The 15,468-nt window shown below is 39.3% G+C and overlaps 1 protein-coding gene across 2 annotated transcripts in view; it reads left to right on the top strand.

Moving 5' to 3' along the window:
- LOC132124883 (CD44 antigen-like) overlaps nt 1–14,979 on the top strand; it is a 31,851-nt gene extending 16,872 nt beyond the window's left edge. Inside the window, exons 2-7 of one of the 2 annotated variants that reach the window (XM_059536030.1) lie at nt 4,153–4,321; nt 4,422–4,558; nt 4,639–4,722; nt 11,028–11,279; nt 13,785–13,866; nt 14,427–14,979. In XM_059536030.1, coding sequence (XP_059392013.1) covers nt 4,153–4,321; nt 4,422–4,558; nt 4,639–4,722; nt 11,028–11,279; nt 13,785–13,866; nt 14,427–14,553 — 851 coding nt within the window. In that variant the 3' untranslated portion in view covers nt 14,554–14,979. Of the gene's footprint in view, nt 1–4,152; nt 4,322–4,421; nt 4,559–4,638; nt 4,723–11,027; nt 11,280–11,719; nt 12,104–13,784; nt 13,867–14,426 lie in introns of those variants that run through there. The other variant, XM_059536031.1, reaches the window with a different exon arrangement.
- The last annotated feature ends 489 nt before the right edge of the window (nt 14,980–15,468 follow it).

A 15,468-nucleotide genomic window follows, 5' to 3' on the forward strand; every position in this document is an offset into this window, starting at 1 on the left:
AAGGGATGCCGTCAAGCTGAAGAAGGAGTCCTATCGGGCCTGGTTGGCTTGTGGGACTCCAGAGGCAGCTGACAGGTACCGGCAGGCCAAGCGGACTACAGCCCGGGTGGTTGTGGAGGCAAAAACTCGGGCCTGGGAGGAGTTCGGTGAGGCCATGGAGAAGGACTATCGGTCAGCCTCGAAGAGATTCTGGCAAACCGTCCGGCGCCTCAGGAGAGGGAAGCAGTGCCCTACCAACGCTGTTTACAGTAGAGGTGGGGAGCTGTTGACCTCAACTGGGGATGTCGTTGGACGGTGGAAGGAATACTTAGAGGATCTCCTCAATCCCGCTGTCACGTCTTCCATTGAGGAAGCAGAGGCTGAGGGCTCAGATGTGGACTCGTCCATAACCCAAGCTGAAGTCACCGAGGTAGTCAAGAAACTCCTCGGTGGCAAGGCACCGGGGGTGGATGAGATCCGCCCTGAGTACCTCAAGTCTCTGGATGTTGTGGGGCTGTCTTGGCTGACACGCCTCTGCAGCATCGCGTGGCAGTCGGGGACGGTGCCTCTGGGATGGCAGACCGGGGTGGTGGTCCCTCTTTTTAAGAAGGGGGACCGGAGGGTGTGTTCCAACTACAGGGGGATCACACTTCTCAGCCTCCCTGGGAAAGTCTATGCCAGGGTACTGGAGAGGAGAATCCGGCCAATAGTAGAACCTCGGATTCAGGAGGAACAGTGTGGTTTTCGTCCAGGCCGTGGAACACTGGACCAGCTCTATACCCTCTACAGGGTGCTGGAGGGTTCATGGGAGTATGCCCAACCAGTCCACATGTGCTTTGTGGATTTGGAGAAGGCATTCGACTGTGTCCCTCGCGACGGCCTGTGGAGGGTTCTCCGGGAGTATGGGGTCCGGGGCCCTTTGATAAGGGCTATCCGGTCCCTGTACGAACGGAGCAGGAGCTTGGTTCGTATTGCCAGCTGTAAGTCAGACTTGTTCCCGTGCGTGTTGGACTCCGGCAGGGCTGCCCTTTGTCGCCGGTTCTGTTCATGATTTTTATGGACAGAATTTCTAGGCGCAGCCAGGGGCCGGAGGGGGTCGGGTTTGGTGACAACACGATTTCGTCTCTGCTCTTTGCGGATGATGTTGTCGTGTTGGCCTCATCAGGCCAGGACCTTCAGCATGCACTGGGACGGTTTGCAGCCGAGTGTGAAGCGGCTGGGATGAGAATCAGCACCTCCAAATCCGAGGCCATGGTCCTCAGTCGGAAAAGGGTGGCTTGCCCACTTCAGGTTGGTGGAGAGTTCCTGCCTCAAGTGGAGGAGTTTAAGTATCTTGGGGTCTTGTTCACGAGTGAGGGAAGGATGGAACGGGAGATTGACAGACGGATCGGTGCAGCTTCTGCAGTAATGCGGTCGATGTACCGGTCTGTCGTGGTGAAGAAAGAGCTGAGCCGCAAGGCGAAGCTCTCGATTTACCGGTCAATCTACGTTCCTACTCTCACCTATGGTCATGAGCTTTGGGTCATGACCGAAAGGACAAGATCCCGGATACAGGCGGCCGAAATGTGCTTTCTCCGCAGGGTGGCTGGGCGATCCCTTAGAGATAGGGTGAGAAGCTCAGTCACCCGGGAGGAGCTCAGAGTAGAGCCGCTGCTCCTCCACATCGAGAGGGGTCAGCTGAGGTGGCTCGGGCATCTGTTCCGGATGCCTCCTGGACGCCTTCCCGGGAAGGTGTTCCGGGCACATCCCACTGGGAGGAGACCCCGGGGGAGACCTAGGACACGCTGGAGAGACTATGTCTCCCGGCTGGCCTGGGAACGCCTCGGTGTCCCCCCAGAAGAGCTGGAGGAAGTGTCTAGGGAGAGGGAAGTCTGGGGTTCTCTGCTTAGACTGCTGCCCCCGCGACCCGGCCCCGGATAAGCGGTAGAAGATGGATGGATGGATGGATGGATATAAAAAAACTGGATGACGAGTAATTTCTTACTGCTAAATTCTGAAAAAACAGAGGTGTTAATTATAGGACCTAAAAACTCTGCTTGTAATAACCTAGAACACTGTCTAAGACTTGATGGTAGCTAAGACTATTTGATCGCAATCTTTCCTTAGAAAGCCACGTTTCTAGCATTTGTAAAACTGCATTTTTCCATCTCAAAAATATATCTAAATTACGGCCTATGCTCTCAATGTCAAATGCAGAAATGTTAATCCATGCATTTATGACCTCAAGGTTAGATTATTGTAATGCTTTATTGGGTGGTTGTTCTGCACGCTTAGTAAACAAACTACAGCTAGATGCAGCAGCAAGAGTTCTTACTAGAACCAGGAAGTATGACCATATTAGCCCGGTCCTGTCAACACTGCACTGGCTCCCTATCAAGCATCGCATAGATTTTAAAATATTGCTTATTACTTATAAAGCCCTGAATGGTTTAGCACCTCAGTATTTGAATGAGCTCCTTTTACATTATAATCCTATACGTCCGCTACATTCTCAAAACTATTTATTGAAGACCCATCTCTTTAACCTGGCATACACATAAAATACTAATATGCTTTTATTATCCAAATCCGTTAAAGGATTTTTAGGCTGCATTAATTAGGTAAACCGGAACCGGAAACACTTCCCATAACAACCTATGTACTTGCTACATTATTAGAAGAATGGCATCTACGCTAATATTAGTCTGTTTCTCTCTTGTTCCGAGGTCACCGTAGCCACCAGATCCAGTCTGTGTCCAGATCAGAGGGTCACTGCAGTCACCCGGATCCAGTACGTATCCAGACCAGATGGTGGATCAGCACCTAGAAAGGACCTCTACATCCCTGAAAGACAGCGGAGACCAGGACAACTAGAGCCCCAGATACAGATCCCCTGTAAAGACCTTGTCTCAGAGGAGCACCAGGACAAGACCACAGGAAACAGATGATTCTTCTGCACAATCTGACTTTGCTGCAGCCTGGAATTGAACTACTGGTTTCGTCTGGTCAGAGGAGAACTGGCCCCCCAACTGAGCCTGGTTTCTCCCAAGGTTTTTTTCTCCATTCTGTCACCGATGGAGTTTCGGTTCCTTGCCGCTGTCGCCTCTGGCTTGCTTAGTTGGGGACACTTCATCTACAGTGATATCGTTGACTTGATTGCAAATAAATGCACAGACACTATTTAACTGAACAGAGATGACATAACTGAATTCAATGATGAACTGCCTTTAACTATCATTTTTGCATTATTGACACTGTTTTCCTAATGAATGTTGTTCAGTTGCTTTGACGCAATGTATTTTGTTTAAAGCGCTATATAAATAAAGGTGACATTGACATTGACAAGAGATGAAAAATCAGGTGAGTCAGCCTTTTCGAGCTCCTTTTATAGGTTGGGCCACACCCATTTCGGCGGGAAGTGGCAAGAAGGGCGCGAAGCATCAGCCTGCGCTTGATAGGCTGTGCAGTTGCTGCAGAACAAGCCAATGAGCGAACAAGCCGTCTCGCCTATGGCTGTGTACTGCTGCAAATGCGCTTTACAAAAATACAAAATTAAGGGTAATTTTTTGCTTCAGTATTTCGTGAAAAGAGACTTTTCCCGTAGCGTCTTAGCTAAGACGCAGTACGAGAGAGCTCTCGTAAGAGAACTAATATTATAGTAAGCTTTGAAAATTAAACATACAATTAAAGAATGACTATAATTGTTATATATATATATATATATATATATATATATATATATATATATATATATATATATATATATATAACAGTCACAAATGAGGCATCTATATATACAATATCTATTCGTTCACCCTCATTTTAAGTCATCATTTGTCACTTCATGTTTTAAGATTTCTGGGGTTGTACTCTGATGGTTGTATTAGCTTCTTCTTCCTGTGCTTTACTTGAGGAAATCAGTCTGTGATTAGATCCATGCCTCACCTGCTCCTTTCACCTCAGCAGTGTGACATCTAAAGTTAGCCAGACAGATGTGGGGCGTTATTAACTAGTCCTAAAACTCTTGATCTTTATGTGTTGTCAGCTTCTTTCCCTTTTTAAGATTTAACCTCAAATCTGCACTAAACCTTCAGTCTCTCTCACTGTTTCCTTTCTCTTCCTTCTTCTGATGTTTCAGAAAATCTTGCTTCTAATAAAATTGACTCATTCCTATCGTTAATGTTTCTCCTGCAGTTGTACGCTCAAGGAGCTGCAGCTTTGCTGGAGTGTTTCACGTGGAGGGGAGAGAACGCTATAGTCTGACGTTTGAGGAGGCCAGGAGGTTGTGTGAGCATTTAGCCTCTTCATTAGCCAGTCTGGAGCAGGTGAAAAAAGCCCACAATAAAGGACTTCAGACATGCAGGTTCTTATAGTCAGATAAACATAAACAAATGACAATTAAGCATACAGAATCTTTCATATTTTGCACTCCACCTGAATATAAACTTACATTTTGTGTGCAGGTATGGATGGATAAACGGCTCAGAGGTGGTGATACTCCGTCACATCCAAAATAAAAACTGTGCTGGCAACCAAACCGGCATCATCAAAATAACTCAAAACAGTGAAAAATATGATGCCATCTGTTATGATGCTGAAGGTTTGATTTGAACCATATTCTGCCATTTTTAATCAAGAAACAATCAATTATCTTTTTAACAAACCATTGATTTTAATCAGATACGTCAGAGAAGAACTGCACAGCTATGATTGACCCTGACAGTTTAAACAAAACAGATGGCGACTCTGTCTCAGCATTTACAGGTATGACAGTTACCAAGGAATAACATATTGAATGTATTTGGAAGGAAATTTTGTCTGGAAAAAAAAGTATATTCATGAATTGTATAAGAAGATATCAAACCCAGTGACTGGATGTTTACATTTAATGTACGATTTTATATTTAATGTTTGTTTGATTTTTAGCACATTATTTGTACAGTACACTTGCTTAAAATCATTGATTAGCTCTTTTTATGCATATGCTACAGTGCCTTTTGCATTGACACTGCAAATTTAATATAGATTTCCCCCCCCCCCCCCAATCCCCTTCCACACACACTAAACAACAGTGAGTGACTAGCACAGTAAATGATTTCACATTGAAACAATGGAGAAATTGTTTTTTTGACGTATTATTAATACTGTAACGATCTGGGTTACACATTTTAAAATGGGGTCAGATTTTACGGTGTGAGAGAACTGCAGGTGTTAAAAGAATGGCTTAAAACAGAACTATGTTTAGTAAGAATGGTGTATTTACAATGTTCACATAAAAGACTTTAAAACAACACAATAAAACCAGGTAAACTCAGGCTGTTAAAAGAATACAGGTTATTTGGGAGGCAGTCTACCAGAGAGGAACTGTGCCATCTACCCAGGGTTACCCAGGCTGGTACAAGCTGCCACCACACTACAACCGTTCCCCAGCTCCTTCCAGCAGACTAAGGCCCACCTGGGAACATCTAGTTTTAGCTCATTTATTTCAAAGACATTTTAAGCCACACTGGAAAGTGGGAACACATTTTATGGACAATGGGTGACAGAACTTCCCCGAGGTGCCGTAGGCAAAGGGGGGAGACTATGTGACACTGTCACACAAGGGACATGTTTTAACAGCTCTATTTATTACATTGGTGTATTATATTATGTATTATGAAGTTTTAATTGGTTTTAATTTTTCCCATGTCCATTTTATGCCTCTTAACCATCTTAGTGTGTGTGTGTGTGTCTTTAATAACTGTATGGTTGGCCTGATCAGTGACCTGACAGGAAGCAGAAGTACTACAAGAAGAGTAGCATGGGAAACAATCCAGGAAGCGATTCACAGCTTCACAGAGTTTCTTTTTCATTGGACTTACCTTTCCGGATCAATGACAAATTGGGATTCTTGGACTGTTTTTAGGGTGTGGACAAAATACCTGTATTCTTTTAACAGACTGAGTTTACCTGGTTTTATAGTGTTGTTTTGAAGTCTTTTATTGTGAACCTGTAAATACACTATTCTTAGTATCCGTATTTCTGTTTTATGTCATTCTTTTAACACATTTGAACTCTCACACAGAAAAGTCAGACCCCATTTCAATTTTAATAACCCTCTGGGCTGAGTGTTACAATACTATAAATGTTATTTATATAACCTGTTTGTGGAGATTTAAAGCATTAAGGCTGGAATGCACTACACGACTTCCCACGTAGCAAATGTCTTCTGGCCCAGATCCAGGCCAAACAATCTCTTTTCCCTTGGTCCAAGTGCCACAAAGAATGATGGCCCTGAAGTGGCCCAGAACTGGATTGAAGACAAGGGCCACACATGGGCCATAACCGTCCCGAATCTCAGCCAGTTAATCACCCTGATCTGGGCCAAAACAGGTTTTATTTTTGGTGCCAATTTTCAGCCTTAACCCTCTGACCCTCTTCGTTTGGGAGTCACACTTACCTTCTTCGCGGTCAAAAGTGACCGAAGCTGTGAAATGTTACTTTTTTTTTCTTCAGGAAAACCAATGTAATATATTTTTGTTCAATAATATTTTTTGATTATTATATTATTATATGATTTTTATGGAATTTTATGATACTATGCAATATTTATACAATTTTAATGAGCTATTTTCTCCATTAGAATTAATATATATTTTTTTTATCTCTTTATTTATTTACTCTTTTTTAATAAATGCAAAAGATCTCATTAAAATAGAGTGAAAGCATTTAAAATCCATTTTTTGATGTGAGAATTGGGCAATCTGGAGGCATTAAAAAAGTAAAAACTTGTGTAATGTTGCGTAACCTCTGGTTTTAGCACTCTATAGAGATATATTCAGAGCCCATAGTTTTTTAGACCTCATATCTTCATTTTTTTAGGTTTTGCATTTAGATCTATATCTAGACATTCTAAAAGATAACTTTTTGTCGAGGTTTAAATTTTTTTGGTTAGATAAGTATCAGGTTTTACATTATGATTACAGTCAAACATTAAAATCTTGATAGAAAGGGAACACATAGAAAGCATTTTTGTTACTCAGTATTTGATAATTGAAAAATCTAACAAAATAAGGAATGAAATGTTAGAGAGAGAGAATGAGAATCAATTTTGGATTTTTTGATTTATGATTTATTGATTTTAATTCAATAACTTGGAAAAAAAAAGATTTTATTCTGATGAAGTCTTACCAGTTCATTTCTGTGTGTGTGAGATAGAGAGAAAGCAAGCCTTTTGTTTTCATTTATTGATTTCACATATTCTCACAATGTGCTCTCTTGCAGTCTTAACAGTTCATTTCTATGTGTGTGTGAGTGTGTGAGAGAGAGAGAGCCCCTTTTGTATTTTTTCCATTTATTGATTGGTGTCTATTTTGCCCTCCTGATATTCTGGAGAGTCACCCCTTGATTGCTGCACACTTTTTTCCTGACCAGTGGCTGATTTGTAGTTTGTACCACCAAAAGATTCACTGAGTTTTCACATTTCTTCTATTTTCTCCCATTCTTTTCCTATGTCGGTCATTTTTGACCGCGAAGAAGTTAAGTGTGACTTTTTTTTGACTCTTTAACATATCCAAATCATGTCCATGATTTTTTTGTGTGTTCATATTGCTAATGTGACAAAAGTCACCAAGTGTCATCTCATTCTGTTGAAGCTACAATTTTTTACATTTCAAAATATAAAAATTTTCGGTCAAAAATGACTGAAGAGGGCTAGAGGGTTAAGTAAACCAGAATCCCCAAATCTGAGCCACACCTGAGCCTTATATAGCCCAGACCCAACCCAGACAGCAAGCATGGATTTCACACGGGCCAGATGTGGGCCGGATCTGGCCCAACACTGTTGCTGTCTGGAATACAGAAACTTAATATTTCATATTATTACATTGTGTATTACTTTAATCTCCATTATTCATTTTGTGACATGCTTTGGTAACCCAGACAGCAACATAGTCTTGGCCCAGATGTGGCCCACATCTGGCCGGTTCTGGGCCGAAACTGCTTGCCGTCTGAAATGTACACACAAACTATGGCAATAAAGTACATTAAACTAAATAGAAAATCAGACTTAAAACCCACACATCATGTAACTGTGCAATAAAAAAATGGCATTGGTTTTCTATTTACCTTTATATAGAAGAAATAAACCAATGAAGAGTGAGTGTATAAAGTATACAGTCTATAAGAGAAACGTAACAGATACATAACTAATCATAATTATTTATTACAGATGTGACAGAGCAGTATCACTGTAGTCCAAATGACGATGCATTGCAGTTGCAGTCCACTCTGGCAGAATATAATAGTAGTGTGAGGAGCAGGGCATAATTTAAGTTGTTAAACGCTGAAAATACTATCCCGATCCACTCCGTCAAGGCGTGTGTTTCTCATTCAAAACACGCATCACTGGAAACACACCATGTCCCAACCTATGACGAAACCGACGAGAGCCAATGAGCGTTTGATATCGCTGCCGTAAAACTTATCAAACACTCTCTATTATAGATCAGTGTGTGCCCCATGGTAAACCAAATACATATTACATGATAATGGTTAAATGATCTTGCTCTCTCTCTTCATGTAAGGATTCTAAGATTATTTATCCCAAGAATAATAATATACAGTTTAATACAATTTTAATTAAGTGCACTTGACTGATTTACTTAATTTTATTTATGATTAAATGAATGATAATTTTTCATTCTGTTTTGACTTGCCATTTCAAAGACTACATTTTAACAATACTACACTTTTTTACTACACAATTTAACCATTATCATGCAATATTGTATTTATCTTGTTTATCATGGGTCACATAATATGCTGCCAGATCTTAGCCTGATCTGGGCCACACTCCTCCCATCAACAATCATTCCTCATGTTGTTTGCCTATGTGGGTTTTATAATCTTAGTAGATTTTAAAACACTGGGCTTCATACACTTACCAACTTTGTAAATAGTCAAAGAAGAAAATCTGGCCATCACACACTAAATGACTGAGGATCACACACTACTCACACAGAAACGTGCGCCTTGAACAAATGAAAACAATATGTCATATATATATATATATATATATATATATACACACTGTCATACATGAATTCAGCACATCAAAATGCATAATTAATATCAAATTTGATCTCTTAAGCAGACAAGTTCTGTAGATCAGTGTTATCTTTGAATTCATGTGTACATGCATCAGTCTTACTTGTTCTTAAAGGTCCTATGACATGAAAATTTCACTTTCTGAGGTTTTTTAACATTATAATGAGTTCCCCTAGCCTGTATGTGGTCCCCAAGTTTCTAAAAATTTTAATCGGTGTAAATCGAGATTTTGCTATCTTTCTCTGCCTTTGAGAAAACAGAAGCTCAAACGGTCTGATCTGGAATCTCCTCTTTGTGACGTTGTAAAGAGAAATGTTACCTCCCCTTTCTCTGCTTTGCCCGCCCAAATATTTACATATAATTCAGTCGCAATGTCAGCACAGGCGTTACAAACAGACTTTTATGATATGGATTCGACAGCACCGGCACAAACAGTGAGTAACAGTGTTCATTAAAGCCTGATCTGTGATCAGTGATTTCTGATGTGTAGTTAATTATTCAAGTTCACACAGACTTTCTTTCTAAATCGTTTAATACTGTTTATGCATCAGTGAATCAAGCCAGTGATTAAACGATCAACTTCACGTTGTTTCTCTTAGTAGCATCAAACAAATCTGTTATTTAAATTGTGATTTAACTACAGAGAGCGATCAAAGAACGCTCCCTTTATTTTTTCGGAGCTCTCACACATCGCGAGTATATCTGCACTCTTGCCCAAACTGCCGTTACAATGAATGACGCTGTTATGCTGCACAACAAAGCTCTTACTGTATTCATGTGTTTGCTGTTAGTTGTGGTGAAAACATTTTGTGAGAGAAAACATGTTGCAATAATGAGATCAATGCATTCACGCGATAAACAGACTCGGTCTACTCAATGCTGCTCATCACTGCAGCCTTTCATGTGATGGGAAAAGATCGGAAAAATAATTATATAATCAACAAATCCACGATTTGACAGCTGTAATAGTAAATATATATATATGTATATATATATATATATATATATATATATATATATATATATATATATGAGGGGTCCACATGTAATACACATTTCGAATGCAAAGATGTCAGCCAATCACAACAGTTGTGGTTTACTCGGAGTCTCACAGCAGACACGCCCCTTCAAACAGAGCATTCAAGTGTCATGATTCTGCCTCCATGTCCTGATCTTTCTCTAGTCTTGTGGCAGGATCATGACAGGCCTGTGTTTTGTGTACAAGCACATGGCCTTGTCTTTGGGCCATGTGCTTGTGTTGTCTCGTTTCCTTGCCCCGCCCCCCTTGTTACCCTAGTTTTGTCATCATTGTTTCACCTGTTCCACCTGTTGTGTTCATTAGTAGCCTCCCTTAATTACCTCGTGTGTTTCTCTGTCCCTTTGTCGGTTCATTGCCAAATGTTGCCAACTGTTGTCATATGTTAATCAATGTGAGAGCTGTCCGTAAGTAAGTCTGTAGAGAGTCTTGTCTAGTCGTTTGATCCTGTTTCAGTCATAGTCTAGTTTGTAAAGTGTTAGTCTAGTTTTGTCATCTTTCGTCTGTCTAGCCCTTGTTTTGCCCCCTCGTGGGTTTTGTTTTCCTGTTTTTTGTATAATAAACTGTGTTGTTGTGACTACTGTCTGCATTTGGGTTCATCCTCCACTCCACCACATGACATCAAGCCAGAGGGCTAATATCAGGATATAAAAAATGCTTTTTATTTCTAAATTTTAAATGTAAAAATCATACTAACAATATAATTACACCTAAGGAAACATTAAAAAGCATTTAAAGAAAAGGAAATAATCCATGTCATGGGACCTTTAAGTTTCCAGAAAAACCCTGTCAAACTTTCCATCCCTGCACAGATCGATTTATTTCTTTAAAAATGACCACATAAATGCTAAGCTGTTTTGATTTGTTAGTTTTGGCAGTGATAAATAAGTTCAAGTAATACCTATAAGACAGCAAGTTGTAATTCTGCATAACTTACATTCGACAGAAGTCACAACACACCATACAAATGCTGGAGGGGATGAGTCTGAAAATTCAGCATCTGAAGACACATTTGTGTCCGAGTCCTCAACTCCAGTTGACTGGATGCAGAGAAGCCCCACACAGAGCCCAGTGGAACAGAAGCGCACTGATCAAACAGATGATCAGATAAACCCTGATACACGTGGTACAGAGCTCACAACTTCCTCAGGACTGAGTAAAACAGCATCTATCAGTCAAACAACATCAAATAAAGCAGGTGACATTTTCTGTTTAAAGTCATGGAAATTTTAACCACATCTATCTTCTCATAAGTTAATTCTTTACAAAATATACAGTAATACACTGTTCTGTTTCTTAATTGTATGTCATTGTTACTGAAAATGACTTCTTCCCTCTTCTTTAATCTGTTCTGTTACTGTGCTTCTGTATTTCTTTTATGTAATTAATTGCAAATTCATTCTGAGTCTACTATTTGCTTTAAGGCATGATTAAACAAAATCATTATAAGGCATGAAAAAAACAAAAACGCATTTGCTCATTAGTTATGTTTTGAAGCATGACTGCTGCTCATGAGCTGGTTTATGTTGGTCATGTGCTGGCCCTAAGCTGAGGACCAGCTTAAACCAGCTCAAACCAGTACCTTTTGCTTCAAAACATACATGATGAGAATATACTTTTTATTTATTTTTTATATAGGGTTAGGTCAGGGATCTTCAACAACTCCAGTCCTGGAGGGCCAGTGTCCTGCAGGCTTCACTATCAATCCCTGTTTTAACCCATCTGTCTTTTAATTGAATGCAATTCTGAACAGGCAGGTTTCCAGTCCTGCACCTGCAGGGTTTACCTCCAAACCCACTTGAACCAAAGTAATCAACTCTTACTAGGCATGCTAGAAACTTCCAGGCAGGTCTATCGAGGCAAGTTGGTGCTAAACTTTGTAGGTCAGCAGCTATCGATGTCGGGCCAGATACTGAGCTCCTGTAATCATACTCGTACATGTTAAAATGCCCCGATACCAAACGCAGATACCACACAGCATGTGATAAGTGCCATATTCAGACAAAGAAACTCTGACAACAGAACAACAGACAGCAGAATGGAGTTATTAGAGAGTAAGGTTGTCTACATAGAATATAATGTTAAACATCCAGAATTAACGCCTGTATAGCTGACGTGCGCAAGCTGATAAATAATTCCCATTATTACTGGAAAGTTTGTAGTTTGGTCAGATTTGTCAGAAACAAGTAAGTAAAACAATGCACAAGTTACTTAATGGTAGGGAAAGAGCGAAAGAGAGCGTGCTAACTTCTGTTGTGTGAACTTTGGTTCACTCAGCACATGCATTTGGATTAAAATTAAATCTTAAAAAAGAGTTTATAGGAGCATTCACTATAAAAATAATTTGCGCTAGGGAGTATGTTACTGCTGTCCCTCTCGTTCTGCAACAGTACAAACACATGCACGTGTTGTGCGTGTCTTGCTTACTTGAGTGTTTCTGCATTATATGAGTGGCTTTGGAATACAAATCACAGCACGTTTCAGGTAAAAAAAAAAAAATCCAACTTCTATTTGTGAAAATATCCCAGGTGATTTTAACAAGTGGTTCCCGTCATTATTACAGAAAAGCGTGTGATTACAGTACAATTATATGAAGTCGCTGCAATGAAGCTCTAATGCTACTAAATTACAGATGATGAACCACAGAGGAATAAAATGAACAAAGAAAGTTGGAAAATAAATTTTAATGGGCATAATTAAGTGTGAGAATAACCAAAGGATATACAGTCAAAACAAAAATTATTCAGAGACCAGATATAATTTTATTTATTATTTTTTTATTAGTGGGTACAGGACACTACAGGTTATTTATGTAAGTGAGGATAGCAAAATAAAGTAAACTGTGATAAATTATATCCAACAATTCTTTATACAGTGGACTACCAGTAAAACCAATACAAATTTGGGACCAAAAATTATTCAGACCAAGTCTGGGGAAATAATTTGAAGTTCAGGTTTAACATTCAGGTTTCAACATTATACATACTCTTTTGGTTTATGTACCCAATATAAAAAAATTAACAAATGCAAAAAAAATATCAGTTTCGGTACTTGGTATCAGCAAGTACCAAAAATAAAAGTATCGTATTGGGTGAGTACTGGAAAAAGTGGTAGCGAGGGTAATTGTTAAACAGGACACTGACCCTTAAGGACTGGAGTTAAAAACCGTTTTAGGAGGTATGATCACCATCCTTGACGGATGGGGAAAATGAAGGGCTGTGTTTTTTTCATAGTACATATACAGTCGTAATGCTACTCATTAAGTACAGCTTTGTCTGAATTAAACTGTGGAATTAACTGTGGAAGTAGAATTTTGAATCCCATGATTACATTTGCAGTACAAACACAAATGCGAAACAAAGTTGACCCTGAGTGTTGTTGAATACATTAAATCTGTCAAAAACAGCCTCAGTTTAAAGCAGCATATTTTTAAGTTAATCGGAAGCTTGTGCCTAACAGCTTTTGGTTGTCTAAAAATTGTAAATATCTATTTGATTATTTGCTGATGGCAGACAAACCTCACATACTGGGAGAACACACGAAAAGGGAAAAGCATGAAAATATATATTTTGTCTATTAAGAACACACACCCAAACTGCTGACATAGTGATTATTTAGCAATTTGCACTCTGACTTGCACAACTGCATTGCTTTTTCTTTATTCCTTGTTTTGAAATAACATCTCATTTATTCTTATCCTCAGACTGGCTCATCCTTTTGCTCACCATCATTTTGGCAGTTCTTCTCATTCTGTTTGTCTGTGTTATTGTAGCAAACAGAAAAAGGTACATTGTACATACAAAAATACCACCAGCCTCACACACTTGTCAATTTGTCTACTTGTGTTATGTACTGCTGGTAATTCTGGCCACTGTGTGCAAGTGTGATCTTGAATGTGTATAAAAGAGCACTTGATTGTTATGATAAAAGCTAAGTTGCTAAAACAGTTGCTAAGTCTTGCCAAATGGGTTTAGAAACCACGATATCAACACTGTCGTTTAGATGAATATACGCTGCTTTTCTAAAGGAAGGCTTGTGGTTTTTTTTAAATGTAACGCTTCAAAGTTGCTTGGGTGGGGTGTGATAGTGTTGGCGTTTATCAGCGCTGGGATCATATTGCTTGTACTTCCTCTCTATGCGTGCACCCGCAAGTGTGGGTATTGAACAGGCCCTAAATATCTTTTAAATAAAGGGCACTTAAACATCTGTGCTCCAAAAGAATAAACAGACAGTACACAACATTTTATAATAAAAATGACAAAATACAGAAATGAAGCTGCCAGCAATTGATTAAGTTACAGTGTTATTGGGTTTAAGTGAATGTGCATGTTTTATTTTCCCACAGATGGTGTGGCAAGAAACAGACACTGATTATTACAAAAGAGAGCAGCAGAGAAGGAAATGGTGCAGCAGCTTCATTCACAAAGGAGCAGGAGACTGTCAAACTCGTGAATACTGAATCTGAGATCTAATGTAACAGATCAGTGTGGATAAGTGAATGGAGGAAACCCAGAGGAATGAGAACACCAGCAGTTTTTCACTAACACCTTACAATAAGGATGCACTAATATGCCTTCATTCATGCTGAACTAATGCACAGATAGTCTTGAGATAATGTATGATTTGTAAAGAACTAAGCCACTCATTACTTACATCAGCATCTGATAAAATGTTTGATCAATAGACCCAGTTTCACTGACAGATCTTAGACTAAACCAGGATTAGGCCATAGTTCAATTAGGACATTTAAGTCATTTTATTATTGTGTTCACCACAGTGAGTCAAAGCGTGTACGTATTCCAACTTCCAGCTGTCTGGTTTAAAAAAAAAAAAAAAGCATTAGCTAAGTATTTGCAAAGATAACATTGTTATGACTTGTAGAGGCACCTGACTCTTAACTCATAATATTAAGTAATATGCTCCCATGGTAATGACTTTAATCGATTTACCTGATCCAAACACATTCTTTGACATTTCTATCAAAGCACAACTGCAGATATGTTTTTTTTTTTTTTGTAATGTAAAAAAACAGTACTAGCCTAACTAAAATAAGTTTAATCAGTTCAAACATTATTAGACATTAGTGAATAGTCAGTAATTAAAATCAAATAAAAAACAAGCAATAACACAAATAAATTCAATAGAGAAAATACTAATAAAATAAGAAATTGAATAAAAAAAACAAATGTAAAATAAAACTGCATATTCGTAACTGTATATATTATAGATTAAGTCTTGTGGAAGCTACAAAAGTCAAGGGCAGTGAGTGATTTTCTCTAACTGTTTGTTTAACGTTAATGAAAGACAGCAGTAAGTGAATTAGGCTGTTGTCTTGTCCTGTCACCCAATCACAATGCTCACCATCACCAGCACCTGTCGTCAATCAT

This window comes from Carassius carassius, chromosome 43, assembly GCF_963082965.1.
Source record: "Carassius carassius chromosome 43, fCarCar2.1, whole genome shotgun sequence".
Lineage (NCBI taxonomy): Eukaryota > Metazoa > Chordata > Actinopteri > Cypriniformes > Cyprinidae > Carassius > Carassius carassius.